Here is a 22,780-nt window from a genome sequence, read left to right as displayed (position 1 = left end):
CAATGAGAAGTGAATGTAGGAATAATACTAACATGTCTCATACCCACACAATTAAATCTGTGCAAAAATAATTTTATTTGGCAAGGTTTTATCAGCTTATATTGAGGTTAACATAATAATCATAAATCAATAAAGAACACCGCTCATCTGCTATCAAGACCTGACTAAGGAGCTAGAGGCCAGTGGAGCAAAGCTACAATTACGAAAAGCATACGCACCATCGGTGCAAAAAAATCTTTAGTTAGGCATCATGGGAATTGTAGTCGTTAATCTAATACACTACAAGTTAAAGATATAGTGTCCACAGAGACATTTAAAGAAAGAAAGAACAAACACAAATCGAATAAATGGTATATTATTGCATACAAGGGAAAAGCTCCTAATGAGGCCAACTAAAACTACATGTTTACCCCTTGGATTTCTCAGGCTCGCTTTACATCTTCTAATAAAAGTCATGCTAGATTAGATAAACACAGAGGGAGTTAATGTTGCTTTAAGTAATGTTGCTTTTATCATATGTTGCAGTTAGTGGATGATAAAGAAATATGGAAAGACATTGTGGTAAGCAAAGTAAGTGTAGAGCTCATGATGAAGTCAGGGTGAGGGGAAGCAGTTTGGCTAGACCTACCCCTTAGGCTTCTGATGGAGTTTCAGGGCTAAGCTTTAAGTCTGTGGTCGTAGTACGTGAATGGAGCGTGGATGCCATCTGGTGGTCAAAATGTAAATCTGCAAAATATAAAACAATTCATCTTTTTTTTTAGTTTTTTTTTTCTTGGTCCACAGAGACATTTAAAGAAGCAAAATCAGAAAGAAGAGAAAGAGTTCAATTTGAGAAGCACAAAAAAGCTAATTCACAAGTGAGTACGGCTGGCTTTTGATACACTTTTGTTAGCACTTTTGTATTCATTTGTTACTTACCTATGCCTTGAAGAAAGTCTTTGACCTAAACCTGGCAGGTTAAAATGATTTTTTTGCACCGATGGTGCGTATGCTTTTCGTAATTGTAGCTTTGCTCCACTGGCCTCTAGCTCCTTAGTCAGGTCTTGATAGCAGATGAGCGGTGTTCTTTATTGATTTATGATTATTATGTTAACCTCAATATAAGCTGATGCATACATACATACACATAACCATACAGCATAGAATTTAAGGGCTCTAAAGGGGGAGGGGAAAAACGTCATTCATAGAATTGCACTACTCTACAGTTTGTCTCAATGGCTTATAGTAGTGAGCGAATTGTTGGCTTTTTACCTAACTGATAAAAAAGTGCCTTAAATAAAGAATGCTTCTATCAAGGATTCTTTATCTAAAGCCATTTGATCGAGTTGTGGAAGGAGGTAATACAGTCTGGAGTAAAAAAAATTTCTGTCCTACTTTATCATTAGCATATTGTTAAAACCCAAACAAAAATCATCCCGCAAGACATGTAATGACTTTTTAGATGTATTGGTGCAGTTAACAATCATATTTAATGTGTATAAAAATTGCAGTGCCCTAAATTAAGTTTTCATTGCCTGGTAGCATGACAACTGGTTATCATGCTGGCTACTAAAATGCCCAAATGTTCCTTGGTAGATCTTAGTAGACTTACTGGAGTTCACAACCATCTGTCATATGTAAAAGCTGTAACATTCACACACATACACGTATACATCTATGTTTTTAGCGTTTGCATTTGCGAGTTTGACCACACGATGGCATCCACGCTCCATCCATGACATATATCCACGATACCAAAACAACGGTGACGTTTGCAATAGGGCACTTCCTAAATCCCTTACACTGTATACACTACACAGAAGTGCACTTCTCTAGTCAAGTCTTTTAGGCTTCTGATGGAGTTTCAGGGCTAAGCTTTAAGTCTGTGGTCATAGTACGTAAATGGAGCGTGGATGCCATCGTGTGGTTAAAATGTAAAACAATTAATCTTTTTTTTTTGGTCCACAGAGACGTTTAAAGAAGCAAAATCAAAAAAGCGAATTCACAAGTGAGTACGGCTGGCTTTTCATTCACTTTTGTTAGCACTTTTGTATTCATTTGTTACTTACCTATGCCTTGAATGATTAAAATTATTATTTATTTTTTTTTGCACCAATTTGAGGGTGCGTATGCTTTTCCATATTTTAGCTTTGCTCCACTGGCCTCCAGCTCCTCGGTCAGGTCTTGATAGCAGATGAGCGGTGTTTTTTACTGATTTATGATTATTATGGTAACCTCAATATAAGCTAATACACAGAGTTTAAGGGCTCTAAAGAAAAGGAAATAAAGGTCCTACATAGAAGTGCACTACTCTATAGTTTGTCTCAATGGCTTCTAGCAGTGAGTAAATTGGTGGCTTTTTACATAACTGCATGCTGTTTGGTTGTCATGATGGCTAATAAAGTGCCTTTATTAAAGACTTCTATCAAGCGTTCTTCAAAACAAGACATTTTATCTAGTTGTGGAAGGAGATTATACAGTCTGGAGTATGTTATCGTTAGCATATTGTTGAAATGAAACCCAAGCCCAAACGAAAATCATCACGTAAGACACATAATTACTTTTTAGATTTGTTGGTGCAGTTAACAATCATATTTAATGTGTATAAAATTACCCTAAATTAAGTTTCCATTTCATTGCCTGGCAGCATGAGAACTGGTAACCATGCTGGCTACTAAAATGCCCTGAACTGAAGTATGCTTCAATAGAAACATTTTTTAAAATGTACTTTAAAAAACACTAACCAAAATAACACCGCAATACAAATGATTTAGTAGACGTACTGGAGTTCACAACCATCTATCAAATGAAAAAAGCTGTTACATTCACACACATACACGAATAAATCTACGTAGTTAACGTTTGCATTTGCCTAGTTTGACCACACGATGGAATCCACGCTCCATCCATGACATATGTCTGCGTTCCCACAACAACGGTGGTCCTCTCCGGAATATACACTTAACTCCTTTACTGCGGCCCCACAGCTGGTCTCGCTTACTCTCTATGGAATCAAACTCATTTTGCATATGTATGAAACGTAGGTACCCAAAATCAAGCTCTCATTATATAAATATACACATACATTGCTCTCTGAAACTGTGCTTGCAGTTGTATAGTTTCACCACGCGGTGGGATCCACGCTCCATCCATGTCAAATGCCGTTTGTAATAGGCCAAAACCGGCCTAAACACTACATAGGGTAAAGTGTAGTGTTCTACTGAAGTAGCAGTGGCTTCAACTTTTTGCTGGGGTGAATGAACTGTTTCCAAACTATTAAATATGTATAATCATATTGATAGGTATTAAAAGAAACGTATTAATATGTATTAAAACACATGTTAAATATGGCGATTTGAAATGTTGTACAAAACGTTATAATATATATATACATATATATTAGTTGTTTTTTTTGCTAAACTTTACAACCACTGTCTTACGGCTGGTTTTGCTCGCGCAGCCCTATGGAACTTAGAAGCGCGCGCGCGTCATAATAGCCTTACATTATATAAACGCAACACCGAGGTGAGGCGGACATTTGCTGTTTCGGCGCGGACACGGGTAGGTGGCTCTTAAAAGAGCCGTTGGGTATTTCAGGTAAACGTCGAAGCGCTCTGTTTAAGCGCGCTCTCCGCGAATACGGCGGGCCAGCTGGATGTCTTTAGGCATGATGGTGACTCTCTTGGCGTGGATAGCGCACAGGTTAGTATCTTCAAACAGACCCACCAAGTACGCCTCGCTAGCCTCCTGCAGGGCCATGACGGCGGAGCTCTGGAAGCGGAGATCAGTCTTGAAGTCCTGCGCGATCTCACGCACTAGCCGCTGGAAGGGCAGCTTACGGATCAGCAGCTCAGTAGATTTCTGGTAGCGGCGGATCTCCCTCAGAGCCACGGTGCCGGGCCTGTAACGGTGAGGCTTTTTCACGCCGCCGGTGGCTGGGGCGCTCTTGCGGGCAGCCTTGGTGGCGAGCTGCTTCCTCGGGGCCTTGCCACCGGTGGACTTACGAGCGGTCTGCTTGGTTCTTGCCATCGCGTTGAACTCTGCTCCTCTCGGGGAAAAGAAAGAGAATGAGCTCTCGCTCGCTTCACATGGCTTTTAAGCTTTCAAGCCGCTTGCCGCTCATTGGGCGTCTTGAAGTTGTCCGTTTCCCATTGGGCGGCCGGCAATGCGTCGGTGACACACTATTGGGCGTCTTCTTTTCAAACCTAAAAGCAAAACGGCGGGCTCCTGTAATACAAAACAACAAAGAAAAAAAAAGCATTAAAAGAATATATAATAATAAGAACAATAATATGATCAAACTAATCAATGTACTGTACATTACAGCGAACATTAAACACACTGTGTGTGTGTGTGTGTGTGTGAGAGAGAGCGAGAGAATGTGTGTATACATGCACATATGCATAGGGTGTTGATCTCAGTACGTGAAATATATGAAAAATGGCAATTGTGTATTGCATGGCAGTGTGTTTATATAATAACTCGGTTCATAAAGCTATTATTTTTTTATGCAGTTGGAAATCACGTGAAGAATATGTAGTGTTGTTTGTAAAGGAGCAGCACTTTTCTTAGAAAAAATGGGTGGCTCTTAAAAGAGCCTTTGTGTATAGATAAATCAACGGAGAGCGCCAATTTACTTTGTCTTCACAGTCTTCTCGGTCTTCTTAGGCAGCAGTACAGCCTGAATGTTGGGCAGCACACCACCTTGGGCGATAGTGACTCCTCCGAGCAGTTTGTTCAGCTCCTCGTCGTTACGAACAGCCAGCTGCAGGTGACGGGGGATAATACGGGTCTTCTTGTTGTCGCGGGCGGCGTTGCCAGCCAACTCGAGAATCTCAGCGGTGAGATACTCCAGGACGGCGGCCAAGTAGACGGGAGCGCCGGCGCCGACCCGCTCAGCGTAGTTGCCTTTACGCAGAAGCCTGTGCACACGGCCAACTGGGAACTGCAGTCCGGCGCGGGACGAACGAGTCTTAGCCTTGGCCCTAACTTTACCCCCGGTTTTGCCTCTTCCACTCATGATTCGCGTCAGTCGTGTTCGTCGAACAAAGCTGAAATAATGCACGCCGGCCAACGAGCGCCGTTGATATAGCAAAATCGCCTACGGTCCTATTGGCTAAAAGCTACGCGCACCAACAGCCAATCGCATTTCCGCCGTCAGACTCTAGCGTCCTCCCACCTCTGCTCGCTTTCCTACCCGACCCCCTCCTCCTCTCGTGCTGTGTGTCTGTGTGAGCGAGAGAGAGAAAGGAAGAAAGAAAACGGGTTAAAGAAAGAAACATTTACCCCCACTCGTGCCCCGCGTTTTCTTTCCCTTTCCCGCTCAAATGTAACACGTATGACCAAACCAAAAATATATATATATATTGATCATATATAATTATTGTGTGGGGAAACTAATGAGAGCTATTTTTGTGTTGAGTGTTTTTTTTTTTTTTTTTAACAATCAATTCATTATGCAGTAACAAGGGGGGAAAAAAGCTGTTTTTTTATGAAACTGTGGGTGGCTCTTAAAAGAGCCGTTGAATAGAGAAACAAGACATGAAGGTAAACGGCGTTACTGTTTACTTCTTCTTAGGGGCAGCCTTTTTCGCCTTCGCCGCCTTGGGCTTAGCTGCTTTAGGCTTGACCGTTTTGGCTTTCTTTGGGCTCTTGGTCGCCTTTTTGGGAGCCGCCGGCTTCTTGGCCTTCTTGGGGCTCTTCGCTGCCTTCTTAGCGGCCGCGACGGGCTTCTTGGCCTTCTTGGGGGATTTCTTAGCCGCAGTGGGTTTCTTGGCTGCTACCTTCTTGGGCTTCTTGGCCGCGGCTGGTTTCTTGGCGGCCGGCTTCTTAGCTTTAGGTGCCGGTTTCTTGGCGGCCGGCTTCTTCTTTGCCTCGGTCTGCTTCTTGTTAAGCTTGAAAGAGCCCGACGCGCCGGTGCCTTTGGTCTGCACCAGAGTGCCCTTGGTGACGAGGCTCTTGACGGCGAGCTTAACGCGTGAGTTGTTCTTCTCGACGTCGTAGCCGCCGGCAGCCAGGGCTTTCTTCAGGGCGGCGAGAGACACGCCGCTCCTCTCCTTGGAAGCCGAGACGGCCTTGACGATGAGCTCGCCCACGCTGGGGCCGGCTTTCTTGGGGCGGGCGGCGGCCTTCTTCTTGGGGGCCTTGGCGGGCGCCGAGGCGGCTGGGGCTGGAGCGACTTCTGCCATTGTTCTGCTTTGCTGTGAGCGCGAGTGAGCACAAACTGCTGCAGCGTTCTGTGGAACCTCCCGCTGCAGCGAGGGGGCCGGCCCTTAAAAGCCACATGAGAACGTTGTAGACTCAACTCGCTCGATGCCGCACAGCCGTGTGGCAGCGACAGTCTCGCACTTGTGTTTTCTCTCGGCGTTTGTCGAGCGAAATATGGGTGAAAGCTCAACTTGGCGAGCGTAGAAATGCTCTTTCGTCTCCGAGAGGCTCCACCGTGTGTTGAGAAGACGGGAAGGGCAGCGTAACGACGCCGCGTTTAATACGGCGCTCACCGAAGCGTGCCACGCTACCGGCGTGCCGAACGGGCGGCGGCGCATTTGGCGTGCTAATCGGTGGAAAACGGCGACAAAAGGTGCCACGAACTGGGCGAGTGTTATCCGGTGCGTTGGAGGAGAGCCTCGTCGAGAGCGTGCTGGGCATCCGAGACGTGGGTGCGTTGTTTTGCTCGTCGTGCAAGGCGACCTTGAGGAGTGTGTAAAGCACAGTGTTGCCGTGTGTGCGCAGTATGACTTCCACCGTCGATGCGTCTTTGTCACCGGCGCTTCCACACTCGGAACGGCTCTCCATAGGTCCCCTAATACGCACTCGTAACACACCCAATATACCATAGCCAAAAATCTCATACTAACCCTAACACAAAATAACTGCATACACCCCCCCAACCCTAAAACACAAAAAACAAAATAACAAAAAAAAAAAGACAAAACTTATTCTAAACATAACATAAAACAATCATGCCCTTTTTCAAGCCTAATACAAAATAACTGCACCTTCACTCTAACCCCAATACAAAATAAACCCAAGCTCATTTAAACCCTAAAACCCCATTTTTCATTTTAACCCTAATAGAAAATAACCATTTTCTCTCTCCAACCCTAAATAAAATAACCCCATCCTTCCTCCAACCATTATACAAAATCACTCCATCCTCATTCGAACCCCTCACATGAAACAACTCAAATCTCATTCTTGTACTAAAACAAATTAACCCCATCCCTCCCTCTATCTCAATAAGCAACACACCAAATTATTATTTTTAAACTTTTACTTTCATTTAACCCATTCCATGCAGTCATGACCATTCTACTTAGATGTGCATTCCTCAGTAGGCCGAGGCCATGTGTATCCAAATCATCAGGCTGATGGCTAATGTTGAAACTTACTTTTACTGAACCTTCCTTTGTATCCTAAGGCAAAGGCTTAAACTCACCGTCACTTTAACTCAATCCACCTTCATCATAAAACTGAGGCCTTTGACCGCCATACTATTTTACTTACTCTACCCTCGTCCTTTTGCCTTGCTCCGACCCTCTACATCATAAGTCTAGCTCTGAACCTATTCTTGCTCGCTCAAATCTCACCATTAACCTAAGGCTTCAACTAAATTCATCTGTTAGTGAACCAAACCAAATAGTCCTAATACAAAATAACTCTGTCCTCCCTCTTAACCTAGTACAACATAACCTTAACATCATTCTAACCATGAAACCAAATAACCCCATCCGCCGTCTAATCCCAAAATAAAATAACCCATTTTCATTCATACTCTAATACAAACCCCACGACCTTCTCTCTCCAACCCTAAAATGAAATAACACCATCCTTCCTCCAACCATTATACAAAATCACTCCCCATCCTCATTCGAACCTCTCACATGAAACAACTCCAATTTCATTCTTGTACTAAAACAAATTAACCCCATCCCTCCCTCTATCTCAATAAGCAACACACCAAATTATTATTTTTAAACTTTTACTTTCATTTAACCCATTCCATGCAGTCATGACCATTCTACTTAGATGTGCATTCCTCAGTAGGCCGAGGCCATGTGTATCCAAATCATCAGGCTGATGGCTAATGTTGAAACTTACTTTTACTGAACCTTCCTTTGTATCCTAAGGCAAAGGCTTAAACTCACCGTCCCTTTAACTCAATCCACCTTCATCATAAAACTGAGGCCTTTGACCGCCATACTATTTTACTTACTCTACCCTCGTCCTTTTGCCTTGCTCCGACCCTCTACATCATAAGTCTAGCTCTGAACCTATTCTTGCTCGCTCAAATCTCACCATTAACCTAAGGCTTCAACCAAATTCATCTGTTAGTGAACCAAACCAAATAGTCCTAATACAAAATAACTCTGTCCTCCCTCTTAACCTAGTACAACATAACCTTAACATCATTCTAACCATGAAACCAAATAACCCCATCCGCCGTCTAATCCCAAAATAAAATAACCCATTTTCATTCATACTCTAATACAAACCCCACGACCTTCTCTCTCCAACCCTAAAATGAAATAACACCATCCTTCCTCCAACCATTATACAAAATCACTCCCCATCCTCATTCGAACCTCTCACATGAAACAACTCCAATTTCATTCTTGTACTAAAACAAATTAACCCCATCCCTCCCTCTATCTCAATAAGCAACACACCAAATTATTATTTTTAAACTTTTACTTTCATTTAACCCATTCCATGCAGTCATGACCATTCTACTTAGATCTGCATTCCTCAGTAGGCCGAGGCCATGTGTATCCAAATCATCAGGCTGATGGCCAATGTTGAAATTCACTTTTTCTGAACCTTCCTAAGGCAAAGGCCTAAGCTCACAGTCACTTTAACACAATCCACCTCCATCATAAACCTGAGGCCTCGTTTACAAAGCTGCTGTTACTCACTCTTCCTAGATCACATCTGCACTAAACACACTTTCACCGCCATACTTTTTTACTTACGCTACCTAAATTTACTTACTCTACCCTCGTCTTTTTGCCTTGCTCCGACCCTCTACATCAAAAGTCTAGCTCTGAACCTATTCTTGCTCGCTCGAATCTCACCATTAACCTAAGGCTTCAACCAAATTCATCTTTTTGTGACCAAACCAAGTAGTCCTAATACAAAATAACTCTGTCCTCCCTCTTAACCTAGTACAACATAACCTTAACATCATTCTAACCATGAAACCAAATAACCCCATCCGCCGTCTAACCCCAAAATAAAATAACCCATTTCCATTCATACTCTAATACAAACCCCACCACCTTCTCTCACAAAACCTAAAATGAAATAACACCATCCTTCCTCCAACCATTAAACAAAATCACTCCATCCTCATTCAAACCCCTCACATGAAACAACTCCAATCTCATTCTTGTCCTAAAACAAATTAACCCCATCCCTCCCTCTATCTCAATAAGCAACACACCAAATTATTATTTTTAAACTTTTACTTTCATTTAACCCATTCCATGCAGTCATGACCATTCTACTTAGATGTGCATTCCTCAGTAGGCCGAGGCCATGTGTATCCAAATCATCAGGCTGATGGCTAATGTTGAAACTTACTTTTACTGAACCTTCCTTTGTATCCTAAGGCAAAGGCTTAAACTCACCGTCACTTTAACTCAATCCACCTTCATCATAAAACTGAGGCCTTTGACCGCCATACTATTTTACTTACTCTACCCTCGTCCTTTTGCCTCGCTCCGACCCTCTACATCAAAAGTCTAGCTCTGAACCTATTCTTGCTCACTCAAATCTCACCATAAACCTAAGGCTTTGAATAACTTCACCCTTCTGTGACCCAACAAAAAAAGCTTGTGGAGATACTTATATCCTCTCGTTCCTAACCGTATGCCTGGTTATATATACTAGACAGCTTTCATTACAAAGATCAAGTGTATAGTTCTAGGCTTCAAGTCAACCCTAGTATGGTTTCCTGCCTCACTATTCCCCACCTGTAAGGCTGATCTCCTCTGGACTGGTCTTTCACAGGTGATGTGCAGCTTCATTTATCCCACTTAGCATTACAACCCCACGCCATACAGTTAGTATGGCACAGTATTTTAGTTTGCTGCTCTGCCCCTGAATCTTAGTATACTATACCAATTAAATGCAGACAAACAACTAAGTAAGTTGATTTACATACATACATACACTGAAGGGCATTCCTTTTACAATAATGGCTGCAGAAGCACTCATGGGGGAAAAAAAAATAATAATAATATTAATAATAATAATTAGTATTATAGCTTACCATCGGCGACTTTGTTCTTGAATAAAACTGCTCTTTCGAAGAAACCGTGGGTGGCTCTTAAAAGAGCCGTTGGGTTTGGATTACGCCGCTATCACCATTTACTTGGAGCTCGTGTACTTGGTGACGGCCTTTGTGCCCTCGGACACGGCGTGCTTGGCCAACTCACCGGGAAGGAGCAGACGCACAGCGGTCTGGATCTCCCTAGAGGTGATAGTAGAACGTTTGTTGTAATGAGCCAAACGGGAAGACTCACCGGCGATGCGCTCGAAGATGTCGTTCACGAACGAGTTCATGATGCCCATCGCTTTAGAGGAGATACCGGTATCAGGGTGGACCTGCTTCAGCACCTTGTACACGTAGATAGCATAGCTCTCCTTCCTGGACTTTCTGCGCTTCTTGCCTCCTTTCCCGGCCGTCTTGGTCACGGCTTTCTTGGATCCCTTCTTGGGCGCGGACTTAGCTGGCTCAGGCATACTGCTCCTCGTCGAGTAAGACTGAAGAATGAGGAGGAGGCGATAAGCTCCCACATTATTTAGACTCTGGCATTCTAATACAAGAAGGTACCGCCTTTAGAATGCCGTCGTACGACCATTGGACAACAATTGTCCGCTCGCTTCTTCCCAACCCCCCACACTCCCTTTCCCCCTCCCCTCCCCTCCCCTCTCCTCCCCTCCCCTCCCCTCCCCTCCCTTTTCTCCTCCTCCCTTCCCCCTCCCCTGAGCAGCATTCTCTTTGTTCGCCTACCCGCGCATTTGTACCCACCGTGCAGGCGGCACATTATTTTTCGCCAAAGCGGTGTTGACGGCGATGTTCTGTATAATTCTGATTTAATCAACGCAAACGGGGTAAATGGAAAACAATATGTATTCTTATATAATAATCACATTATTATATAAGAATATAATGTCATATATATATATAAATATTATATATAAATTATGTTTTTTCCTCCTGAAAATGAGCTTCTTAACAAAGTAACCGGGAGATTCATAACCACCATCATTGACTTTATTGAAACAAACAAATATGATCAACTCTTTGTTCGCCTTCCCGCGCATTTTTAATCTACAGGGCTTAATCTGTTTTTCGCCACAGCGGCGTTGACGGCGACTATCAGGATTTATTAAGACGTATAGTTCTGATTTTACCAACGCATACGGGGGGGTGTAAAACAATACATATATACAAAGTAACATATATGTACTCTTCCCGTATATTACATTCTTAATACAGAGTATCCGGGAAACTGCCTTATTTGAAACAAACAAGCTAAGATTAGAAACAGGCTCTTTTGCTGGATTTGTGAGTGGCTCTTAAAAGAGCCGTTGGGTTTAGAGCTGTTCAGGCCGAGCGTTTAACCTCCGAATCCGTACAGAGTGCGTCCCTGGCGCTTCAGGGCGTACACCACATCCATAGCGGTGACGGTCTTTCTTTTGGCATGCTCAGTGTACGTGACTGCGTCCCTGATCACGTTTTCCAGGAACACTTTGAGCACACCGCGGGTCTCTTCGTAGATCAGACCGGAGATACGCTTGACGCCACCACGACGAGCCAGACGGCGAATAGCCGGCTTTGTGATACCCTGGATGTTATCGCGAAGCACTTTACGATGACGCTTGGCGCCTCCTTTTCCAAGGCCTTTGCCGCCCTTGCCTCTGCCGGACATCCTAGCTGCTTCTTTTCTCAGTCGACGAGAAGAGAATCTATGAAGCTGGAGCACCCGAGGCACGCCAATTATACCCCTCTATAGGACCTAAATGAAAGCAAGGGAACCGAGCGACGTCACAGTACATCAGCTCCGCCTCATACTCTGTACGTGTGCAGAACGCTTGTTTTGCTGTATAGCCACTGAGTGGGTAGCCATACAAAATACAGTCAACCAGAATTCCGTTCTCTCTGGATGTACTCATGTTCAAAATAACGCAGCACACTTTGGATCATGCATAACCTTCACTGTGAATACTTTAACTCAACATGATTTAGCTTTGAAACCTACAGCCTAGCTCCAGACCTGCTTGACCATATAATGACGAAGTAACCTAAACTGCAATTAAGAGCTAAAATCATTTCTGAAATAGATTGGTCTTATGGCGAAATCTTAAATAAATAAATAACTGAATAAATTCATACAATTCAGTGACCTAGGCATAAGATGAACTGTTTAGTGAGGCTGTGTATGAGCCTACTTTGAGTCACTGTAAGAAGTGGATAGGGGCCATGTGGCCTTTGTAAATAAACATTTATGCACTGTTTTCTAAAAATCAATTACTACAATAATAACGCCAAGTGTATATATATATATATATATATATATATATATATATATATATATATATATAATCTTATATATATATATATATATATATATATATATATATATATATATATATATATAATCTTTCCGTGTTTAAGGATTATCTTATCTTATCTTATCTTATCTTATCTTTTACCACAGGATGACACCCCATGCTCCATGCATGAAGTCTTCCTTCGTACACCTGGGGCGATCCTAAACCGCACTCCACTACTCCCTAGTGCACAGCGTTTTTTCGTGACACCGTGCACTCCATAGGGAGTAGTGAGCTGCTTGGGAATTGGACAGTGCAACTCCGGTTCTAATGTCATAGCTTTTTCTGAGCTTTTTTACTGTTTAACTATTGGCCAACGAGCGAAATTGCATTGTTTTTTTGTTTGTTCGTTTTTTCGGTTGACCGATGCCGTTTCGGCAACTAGCTAATAACGAAAATAATCTTTTGTAAACAAAACACTAGCTAGCAAGCTACACAGGCCGCCCAGCTCTGAAAACCAGAAGATACGCTGCTGGTAGCCGGGTTTAAGCACGACTGTTTCTCCCTCACTTGCTCCAAATAACAATATAGAGAACTACGCACGTGTCCGTAATATCGTTATTTTTGTGATTAATTTTTAGACACCTAGCCATCATGCTACTCTCCGAGGTGGCTTCTCGATTTCAACCACGGCAGTAAACGTATAAAATGTTGCTAGCTATATACACGGTTTCATAATAAAACCTGACTGACTCGAGCGAGTGTGTATTTATCTGACAGGTATTTACACTCGCTGGCGTAATGCTATTGTTTGTACCATCCGAGTTAGCTAGCATGCTAATCGCTATGTTAGCTCATGTGTGGACCTGAAAAAGCAAGTTAACTCAAATCACTCAACAGCCACAAATCACGGCTGTATTGCGTACTTTTATGCTACAACTCCGCATGTGGCACTGCACTGTGGTCAATAAATAATGACCCCTCATAATTAGGCTCATATTTGTGCTTTACTGTTTATGCTGGCCGAGTTAGCCACGCTGCTAATCGCTAAGCTGGCTCCAAGCTATGTACAACTCCACACATAGATCCAGCAACGGCAGTTCTACGTCGATTTGCTGTGACTGGGTGTACAACTTTAGGCTCTCCGCAAAATCGACTTATCGGATTTCAGTATCCACTTCATTTTTGGCAAGTTAGCAAACGTTATCGTGCCAACAGCGACACAACGGAGCTGACCAGGTCCAGTCTCCAGCTCACGCCTATTCCACAAAGCAACGCAAAGTGTAATGACTCACATGTCGTCATGTAAAGACGACGTTTCACATGTATGAACATTAAAAGTAGTTAACATAGGTCTTAACACGACAAATACCTCGGTCAGCCGTCCACTCCCCTCTGATGGCTGTCGCCATGTGCGCCTCGGTCTCGTATACAACAAAGTCACACTACATCACGCCATTCTAACGTGCGTAGCGATTATTACACACACACACACGACAAGAGTACGTGTCCTCCCTCAATGCACCTGAATGCCTGAATAAATGACATAAATGGCTATTTAGTACTAGGGTTACGACCTTGCAAGCATAAAACAAGCACACACTGAGATCAGCCCACTACTGTACACCATGGCACACGGTTTACTTTTTACTGTGACTGGACGTGCAGTTATCGGATTTCATCATTAGATGAAGAGAGGGAGGGTGGTAGGTAGGAAGGTAGGTAGGTAGATAGATATGTATACATAGAGAGATAGACAGAGATAGAGAGAGAGAGACAGGCTCCATGACAACATATTGAACAAGTAAATCCACATACAAAGGGTTTGCAACGTTTAGAAAATACAACGCCAACAACCCAGTACAACAATAAATCAAATTCAAGAATTAAAGAGCCGGATCACATGAATGGTTGAATCAATAAAACACTGTACGTCATCTATACTTTTCGAAAACGTTCTAAAACAACACGTGATTAGTCCTAATACATGGCACGTGTGTCAATAGGCTGAACTTGTAGTTAGGCATCATGGGAATTGTAGTCCTTGATCTTGACACTACAGGATAAAGACACATTGTGTCATTGACACATTGACATAGACACACTTAAAGGAAGCATAGTGTTTTATAGATTCAACCAGTAATTTGTTCTTTTTTTCTTTGTCAACACATATTGCTCAAACACAAACCAGTACAGGGTTTGTATTTTCTGTCAGATTGAATAAGTATGCATCAAGCTCTCTCTCTCTCTCTCTCTCTCTCTCTCTCTCTCTCTCTCTCTCTCTCTCTCTCTCTAACACACACACACACACACACACACACACACACCCACACACACACACACACACACACACACACACACACACACACACAACCACCACCACTGACATATTTCTGCACATAAAATAAAACAAGGCCAACTTAAACTAAACCCACACCATTTGGATTCCTCAGGTTTTCACTATACATCTTCTAATAAATCTTCTTCTAAAGTCATATTGGTTAGCAGTTAGTGGAAGAGAAAGGAAGGAAATAAATTGTGGTGAGCAAAGTAAGTGTAAAGCTCATGATGAAGTCAGGATGAGTGGTAGCAGTTCGGCTGGACCTACCTCTTAGGCTTCTGATGGAGTTTCAGGGCTAGGCCCTAAGACTATGTAGTTGCAGAACGTGAATGGAGTAGTGATGCCATCTGGTGGTCAGAATATGTATCTGCCAGGCCAGGTTCCATATATTTTCAGACGTATTCCCTCACAACATTCAACATGACATGACTTTAAACATTTGAACCTTGACATCACTAAACTACAGTTTTGGATCAATAAATCCAGGTGAAGATACTGAGATACCCAGTTACACTATACATGAGTTACATGAGGACAAAGTCAATACTGTGGTTTAAAAACACAAACATGACTTTTGGAGTCCTTTGTCTAGTTAGAACCCACACTGCAAGATAGATAGATAGACAGATAAATAGAATACATGTGAAAATGCATTTGAAACTAACTGCAGATGAAGGACAGTGCAGTTATGAAAAATAAGAAATGAAGTGGACAGATGACGATACATAAAAATTTAATAATAACACTGTATTATTAAGTAATAATAATAAAGTGTTAGTAGTGTCCAGGAGTGCAAATGTATAGGATGTACAGTAAAGTGTTAACACTGACATTGGCCATTAGAGAAGATCTTCACCAATGAGAAGTGAATGTAGGAATAATACTAACATGTCTCATACCCACACAATTAAATCTGTGCAAAAATAATTTTATTTGGCAAGGTTTTATCAGCTTATATTGAGGTTAACATAATAATCATAAATCAATAAAGAACACCGCTCATCTGCTATCAAGACCTGACTAAGGAGCTAGAGGCCAGTGGAGCAAAGCTACAATTACGAAAAGCATACGCACCATCGGTGCAAAAAAATCTTTAGTTAGGCATCATGGGAATTGTAGTCGTTAATCTAATACACTACAAGTTAAAGATATAGTGTCCACAGAGACATTTAAAGAAAGAAAGAACAAACACAAATCGAATAAATGGTATATTATTGCATACAAGGGAAAAGCTCCTAATGAGGCCAACTAAAACTACATGTTTACCCCTTGGATTTCTCAGGCTCGCTTTACATCTTCTAATAAAAGTCATGCTAGATTAGATAAACACAGAGGGAGTTAATGTTGCTTTAAGTAATGTTGCTTTTATCATATGTTGCAGTTAGTGGATGATAAAGAAATATGGAAAGACATTGTGGTAAGCAAAGTAAGTGTAGAGCTCATGATGAAGTCAGGGTGAGGGGAAGCAGTTTGGCTAGACCTACCCCTTAGGCTTCTGATGGAGTTTCAGGGCTAAGCTTTAAGTCTGTTGTCGTAGTACGTGAATGGAGCGTGGATGCCATCTGGTGGTCAAAATGTAAATCTGCAAAATATAAAACAATTCATCTTTTTTTTTAGTTTTTTTTTTCTTGGTCCACAGAGACATTTAAAGAAGCAAAATCAGAAAGAAGAGAAAGAGTTCAATTTGAGAAGCACAAAAAAGCTAATTCACAAGTGAGTACGGCTGGCTTTTGATACACTTTTGTTAGCACTTTTGTATTCATTTGTTACTTACCTATGCCTTGAAGAAAGTCTCTGACCTAAACCTGGCAGGTTAAAATGATTTTTTTGCACCGATGGTGCGTATGCTTTTCGTAATTGTAGCTTTGCTCCACTGGCCTCTAGCTCCTTAGTCAGGTCTTGATAGCAGATGAGCGGTGTTCTTTATTGATTTATGATTATTATGTTAACCTCAATATAAGCTGATGCATACATACATACACATAACCATACAGCATAGAATTTAAGGGCTCTAAAGGGGGAGGGGAAAAACGTCATTCATAGAATTGCACTACTCTACAGTTTGTCTCAATGGCTTATAGTAGTGAGCGAATTGTTGGCTTTTTACCTAACTGATAAAAAAGTGCCTTAAATAAAGAATGCTTCTATCAAGGATTCTTTATCTAAAGCCATTTGATCGAGTTGTGGAAGGAGGTAATACAGTCTGGAGTAAAAAAAATTTCTGTCCTACTTTATCATTAGCATATTGTTAAAACCCAAACAAAAATCATCCCGCAAGACATGTAATGACTTTTTAGATGTATTGGTGCAGTTAACAATCATATTTAATGTGTATAAAAATTGCAGTGCCCTAAATTAAGTTTTCATTGCCTGGTAGCATGACAACTGGTTATCATGCTGGCTACTAAAATGCCCAAATGTTCCTTGGTAGATCTTAGTAGACTTACTGGAGTTCACAACCATCTGTCATATGTAAAAGCTGTAACATTCACACACATACACGTATACATCTATGTTTTTAGCGTTTGCATTTGCGAGTTTGACCACACGATGGCATCCACGCTCCATCCATGACATATATCCACGATACCAAAACAACGGTGACGTTTGCAATAGGGCACTTCCTAAATCCCTTACACTGTATACACTACACAGAAGTGCACTTCTCTAGTCAAGTCTTTTAGGCTTCTGATGGAGTTTCAGGGCTAAGCTTTAAGTCTGTGGTCATAGTACGTAAATGGAGCGTGGATGCCATCGTGTGGTTAAAATGTAAAACAATTAATCTTTTTTTTTTGGTCCACAGAGACGTTTAAAGAAGCAAAATCAAAAAAGCGAATTCACAAGTGAGTACGGCTGGCTTTTCATTCACTTTTGTTAGCACTTTTGTATTCATTTGTTACTTACCTATGCCTTGAATGATTAAAATTATTATTTATTTTTTTTTGCACCAATTTGAGGGTGCGTATGCTTTTCCATATTTTAGCTTTGCTCCACTGGCCTCCAGCTCCTCGGTCAGGTCTTGATAGCAGATGAGCGGTGTTTTTTACTGATTTATGATTATTATGGTAACCTCAATATAAGCTAATACACAGAGTTTAAGGGCTCTAAAGAAAAGGAAATAAAGGTCCTACATAGAAGTGCACTACTCTATAGTTTGTCTCAATGGCTTCTAGCAGTGAGTAAATTGGTGGCTTTTTACATAACTGCATGCTGTTTGGTTGTCATGATGGCTAATAAAGTGCCTTTTTTTAAAGACTTCTATCAAGCGTTCTTCAAAACAAGACATTTTATCTAGTTGTGGAAGGAGATTATACAGTCTGGAGTATGTTATCGTTAGCATATTGTTGAAATGAAACCCAAGCCCAAACGAAAATCATCACGTAAGACACGTAATTACTTTTTAGATTTGTTGTTGCAGTTAACAATCATATTTAATGTGTATAAAATTACCCTAAATTAAGTTTCCATTTCATTGCCTGGCAGCATGAGAACTGGTAACCATGCTGGCTACTAAAATGCCCTGAACTGAAGTATGCTTCAATAGAAACATTTTTTAAAATGTACTTTAAAAAACACTAACCAAAATAACACCGCAATACAAATGATTTAGTAGACGTACTGGAGTTCACAACCATCTATCAAATGAAAAAAGCTGTTACATTCACACACATACACGAATAAATCTACGTAGTTAACGTTTGCATTTGCCTAGTTTGACCACACGATGGCATCCACGCTCCATCCATGACATATGTCTGCGTTCCCACAACAACGGTGGTCCTCTCCGGAATATACACTTAACTCCTTTACTGCGGCCCCACAGCTGGTCTCGCTTACTCTCTATGGAATCAAACTCATTTTGCATATGTATGAAACGTAGGTACCCAAAATCAAGCTCTCATTATATAAATATACACATACATTGCTCTCTGAAACTGTGCTTGCAGTTGTATAGTTTCACCACGCGGTGGGATCCACGCTCCATCCATGTCAAATGCCGTTTGTAATAGGCCAAAACCGGCCTAAACACTACATAGGGTAAAGTGTAGTGTTCTACTGAAGTAGCAGTGGCTTCAACTTTTTGCTGGGGTGAATGAACTGTTTCCAAACTATTAAATATGTATAATCATATTGATAGGTATTAAAAGAAACGTATTAATATGTATTAAAACACATGTTAAATATGGCGATTTGAAATGTTGTACAAAACGTTATAATATATATATACATATATATTAGTTGTTTTTTTTGCTAAACTTTACAACCACTGTCTTACGGCTGGTTTTGCTCGCGCAGCCCTATGGAACTTAGAAGCGCGCGCGCGTCATAATAGCCTTACATTATATAAACGCAACACCGAGGTGAGGCGGACATTTGCTGTTTCGGCGCGGACACGGGTAGGTGGCTCTTAAAAGAGCCGTTGGGTATTTCAGGTAAACGTCGAAGCGCTCTGTTTAAGCGCGCTCTCCGCGAATACGGCGGGCCAGCTGGATGTCTTTAGGCATGATGGTGACTCTCTTGGCGTGGATAGCGCACAGGTTAGTATCTTCAAACAGACCCACCAAGTACGCCTCGCTAGCCTCCTGCAGGGCCATGACGGCGGAGCTCTGGAAGCGGAGATCAGTCTTGAAGTCCTGCGCGATCTCACGCACTAGCCGCTGGAAGGGCAGCTTACGGATCAGCAGCTCAGTAGATTTCTGGTAGCGGCGGATCTCCCTCAGAGCCACGGTGCCGGGCCTGTAACGGTGAGGCTTTTTCACGCCGCCGGTGGCTGGGGCGCTCTTGCGGGCAGCCTTGGTGGCGAGCTGCTTCCTCGGGGCCTTGCCACCGGTGGACTAGCGGTCTGCTTGGTTCTTGCCATCGCGTTGAACTCTGCTCCTCTCGGGGAAAAGAAAGAGAATGAGCTCTCGCTCGCTTCACATGGCTTTTAAGCTTTCAAGCCGCTTGCCGCTCATTGGGCGTCTTGAAGTTGTCCGTTTCCCATTGGGCGGCCGGCAATGCGTCGGTGACACACTATTGGGCGTCTTCTTTTCAAACCTAAAAGCAAAACGGCGGGCTCCTGTAATACAAAACAACAAAGAAAAAAAAAGCATTAAAAGAATATATAATAATAAGAACAATAATATGATCAAACTAATCAATGTACTGTACATTACAGCGAACATTAAACACACTGTGTGTGTGTGTGTGTGTGTGTGTGTGTGTGTGAGAGAGAGCGAGAGAATGTGTGTATACATGCACATATGCATAGGGTGTTGATCTCAGTACGTGAAATATATGAAAAATGGCAATTGTGTATTGCATGGCAGTGTGTTTATATAATAACTCGGTTCATAAAGCTATTATTTTTTTATGCAGTTGGAAATCACGTGAAGAATATGTAGTGTTGTTTGTAAAGGAGCAGCACTTTTCTTAGAAAAAATGGGTGGCTCTTAAAAGAGCCTTTGTGTATAGATAAATCAACGGAGAGCGCCAATTTACTTTGTCTTCACAGTCTTCTCGGTCTTCTTAGGCAGCAGTACAGCCTGAATGTTGGGCAGCACACCACCTTGGGCGATAGTGACTCCTCCGAGCAGTTTGTTCAGCTCCTCGTCGTTACGAACAGCCAGCTGCAGGTGACGGGGGATAATACGGGTCTTCTTGTTGTCGCGGGCGGCGTTGCCAGCCAACTCGAGAATCTCAGCGGTGAGATACTCCAGGACGGCGGCCAAGTAGACGGGAGCGCCGGCGCCGACCCGCTCAGCGTAGTTGCCTTTACGCAGAAGCCTGTGCACACGGCCAACTGGGAACTGCAGTCCGGCGCGGGACGAACGAGTCTTAGCCTTGGCCCTAGCTTTACCACCGGTTTTGCCTCTTCCACTCATGATTCGCGTCAGTCGTGTTCGTCGAACAAAGCTGAAATAATGCACGCCGGCCAACGAGCGCCGTTGATATAGCAAAATCGCCTACGGTCCTATTGGCTAAAAGCTACGCGCACCAACAGCCAATCGCATTTCCGCCGTCAGACTCTAGCGTCCTCCCACCTCTGCTCGCTTTCCTACCCGACCCCCTCCTCCTCTCGTGCTGTGTGTCTGTGTGAGCGAGAGAGAGAAAGGAAGAAAGAAAACGGGTTAAAGAAAGAAACATTTACCCCCACTCGTGCCCCGCGTTTTCTTTCCCTTTCCCGCTCAAATGTAACACGTATGACCAAACCAAAAATATATATATATATTGATCATATATAATTATTGTGTGGGGAAACTAATGAGAGCTATTTTTGTGTTGAGTGTTTTTTTTTTTTTTTTTAACAATCAATTCATTATGCAGTAACAAGGGGGGAAAAAAGCTGTTTTTTTATGAAACTGTGGGTGGCTCTTAAAAGAGCCGTTGAATAGAGAAACAAGACATGAAGGTAAACGGCGTTACTGTTTACTTCTTCTTAGGGGCAGCCTTTTTCGCCTTCGCCGCCTTGGGCTTAGCTGCTTTAGGCTTGACCGTTTTGGCTTTCTTTGGGCTCTTGGTCGCCTTTTTGGGAGCCGCCGGCTTCTTGGCCTTCTTGGGGCTCTTCGCTGCCTTCTTAGCGGCCGCGACGGGCTTCTTGGCCTTCTTGGGGGATTTCTTAGCCGCAGTGGGTTTCTTGGCTGCTACCTTCTTGGGCTTCTTGGCCGCGGCTGGTTTCTTGGCGGCCGGCTTCTTAGCTTTAGGTGCCGGTTTCTTGGCGGCCGGCTTCTTCTTTGCCTCGGTCTGCTTCTTGTTAAGCTTGAAAGAGCCCGACGCGCCGGTGCCTTTGGTCTGCACCAGAGTGCCCTTGGTGACGAGGCTCTTGACGGCGAGCTTAACGCGTGAGTTGTTCTTCTCGACGTCGTAGCCGCCGGCAGCCAGGGCTTTCTTCAGGGCGGCGAGAGACACGCCGCTCCTCTCCTTGGAAGCCGAGACGGCCTTGACGATGAGCTCGCCCACGCTGGGGCCGGCTTTCTTGGGGCGGGCGGCGGCCTTCTTCTTGGGGGCCTTGGCGGGCGCCGAGGCGGCTGGGGCTGGAGCGACTTCTGCCATTGTTCTGCTTTGCTGTGAGCGCGAGTGAGCACAAACTGCTGCAGCGTTCTGTGGAACCTCCCGCTGCAGCGAGGGGGCCGGCCCTTAAAAGCCACATGAGAACGTTGTAGACTCAACTCGCTCGATGCCGCACAGCCGTGTGGCAGCGACAGTCTCGCACTTGTGTTTTCTCTCGGCGTTTGTCGAGCGAAATATGGGTGAAAGCTCAACTTGGCGAGCGTAGAAATGCTCTTTCGTCTCCGAGAGGCTCCACCGTGTGTTGAGAAGACGGGAAGGGCAGCGTAACGACGCCGCGTTTAATACGGCGCTCACCGAAGCGTGCCACGCTACCGGCGTGCCGAACGGGCGGCGGCGCATTTGGCGTGCTAATCGGTGGAAAACGGCGACAAAAGGTGCCACGAACTGGGCGAGTGTTATCCGGTGCGTTGGAGGAGAGCCTCGTCGAGAGCGTGCTGGGCATCCGAGACGTGGGTGCGTTGTTTTGCTCGTCGTGCAAGGCGACCTTGAGGAGTGTGTAAAGCACAGTGTTGCCGTGTGTGCGCAGTATGACTTCCACCGTCGATGCGTCTTTGTCACCGGCGCTTCCACACTCGGAACGGCTCTCCATAGGTCCCCTAATACGCACTCGTAACACACCCAATATACCATAGCCAAAAATCTCATACTAACCCTAACACAAAATAACTGCATACACCCCCCCAACCCTAAAACACAAAAAACAAAATAACAAAAAAAAAAAGACAAAACTTATTCTAAACATAACATAAAACAATCATGCCCTTTTTCAAGCCTAATACAAAATAACTGCACCTTCACTCTAACCCCAATACAAAATAAACCCAAGCTCATTTAAACCCTAAAACCCCA

General features: G+C 43.3%; 7 protein-coding genes across 7 annotated transcripts; all 7 read right to left on the bottom strand.

Moving 5' to 3' along the window:
• Positions 1–3,597: 3,597 nt before the first annotated feature.
• Positions 3,598–4,337, bottom strand: LOC140546967 (histone H3). Its single transcript, XM_072670446.1, has 2 exons — positions 4,304–4,337; positions 3,598–4,022 (listed from the first exon to the last, which is right to left on the bottom strand). Exon 2 carries the CDS (start codon positions 4,006–4,008, stop codon positions 3,598–3,600), a length of 411 nt encoding a protein of 136 aa, XP_072526547.1. The 5' UTR covers positions 4,009–4,022; positions 4,304–4,337.
• A 275-nt stretch (positions 4,338–4,612) lies between these two features.
• On the bottom strand, positions 4,613–4,999 carry LOC140547153 (histone H2A-like). The gene has a single exon (XM_072670736.1). The coding sequence runs from the start codon at positions 4,997–4,999 to the stop codon at positions 4,613–4,615; it is 387 nt and encodes a 128-aa protein (XP_072526837.1).
• A 544-nt stretch (positions 5,000–5,543) lies between these two features.
• LOC140547014 (histone H1-like) lies at positions 5,544–6,167 on the bottom strand. The gene has a single exon (XM_072670500.1). It carries the CDS (start codon positions 6,165–6,167, stop codon positions 5,544–5,546), a length of 624 nt encoding a protein of 207 aa, XP_072526601.1.
• A 4,183-nt stretch (positions 6,168–10,350) lies between these two features.
• On the bottom strand, positions 10,351–10,725 carry LOC140547056 (histone H2B). The gene has a single exon (XM_072670574.1). It carries the CDS (start codon positions 10,723–10,725, stop codon positions 10,351–10,353), a length of 375 nt encoding a protein of 124 aa, XP_072526675.1.
• Positions 10,726–11,606: 881 nt separating this feature from the next.
• LOC140546986 (histone H4) lies at positions 11,607–11,918 on the bottom strand. Its single transcript, XM_072670472.1, has one exon. It carries the CDS (start codon positions 11,916–11,918, stop codon positions 11,607–11,609), a length of 312 nt encoding a protein of 103 aa, XP_072526573.1.
• Positions 11,919–20,358: 8,440 nt separating this feature from the next.
• Positions 20,359–20,745, bottom strand: LOC140546560 (histone H2A). Its single transcript, XM_072669922.1, has one exon. The coding sequence runs from the start codon at positions 20,743–20,745 to the stop codon at positions 20,359–20,361; it is 387 nt and encodes a 128-aa protein (XP_072526023.1).
• A 544-nt stretch (positions 20,746–21,289) lies between these two features.
• LOC140546559 (histone H1-like) lies at positions 21,290–21,913 on the bottom strand. The gene has a single exon (XM_072669921.1). The coding sequence runs from the start codon at positions 21,911–21,913 to the stop codon at positions 21,290–21,292; it is 624 nt and encodes a 207-aa protein (XP_072526022.1).
• Positions 21,914–22,780: the final 867 nt, after the last annotated feature.

This window comes from Salminus brasiliensis, chromosome 24, assembly GCF_030463535.1.
Source record: "Salminus brasiliensis chromosome 24, fSalBra1.hap2, whole genome shotgun sequence".
Lineage (NCBI taxonomy): Eukaryota > Metazoa > Chordata > Actinopteri > Characiformes > Bryconidae > Salminus > Salminus brasiliensis.
The sequence above is the reverse complement of the archived record's forward strand: the minus strand, read 5'-3'. Positions and strand labels throughout refer to the sequence as shown.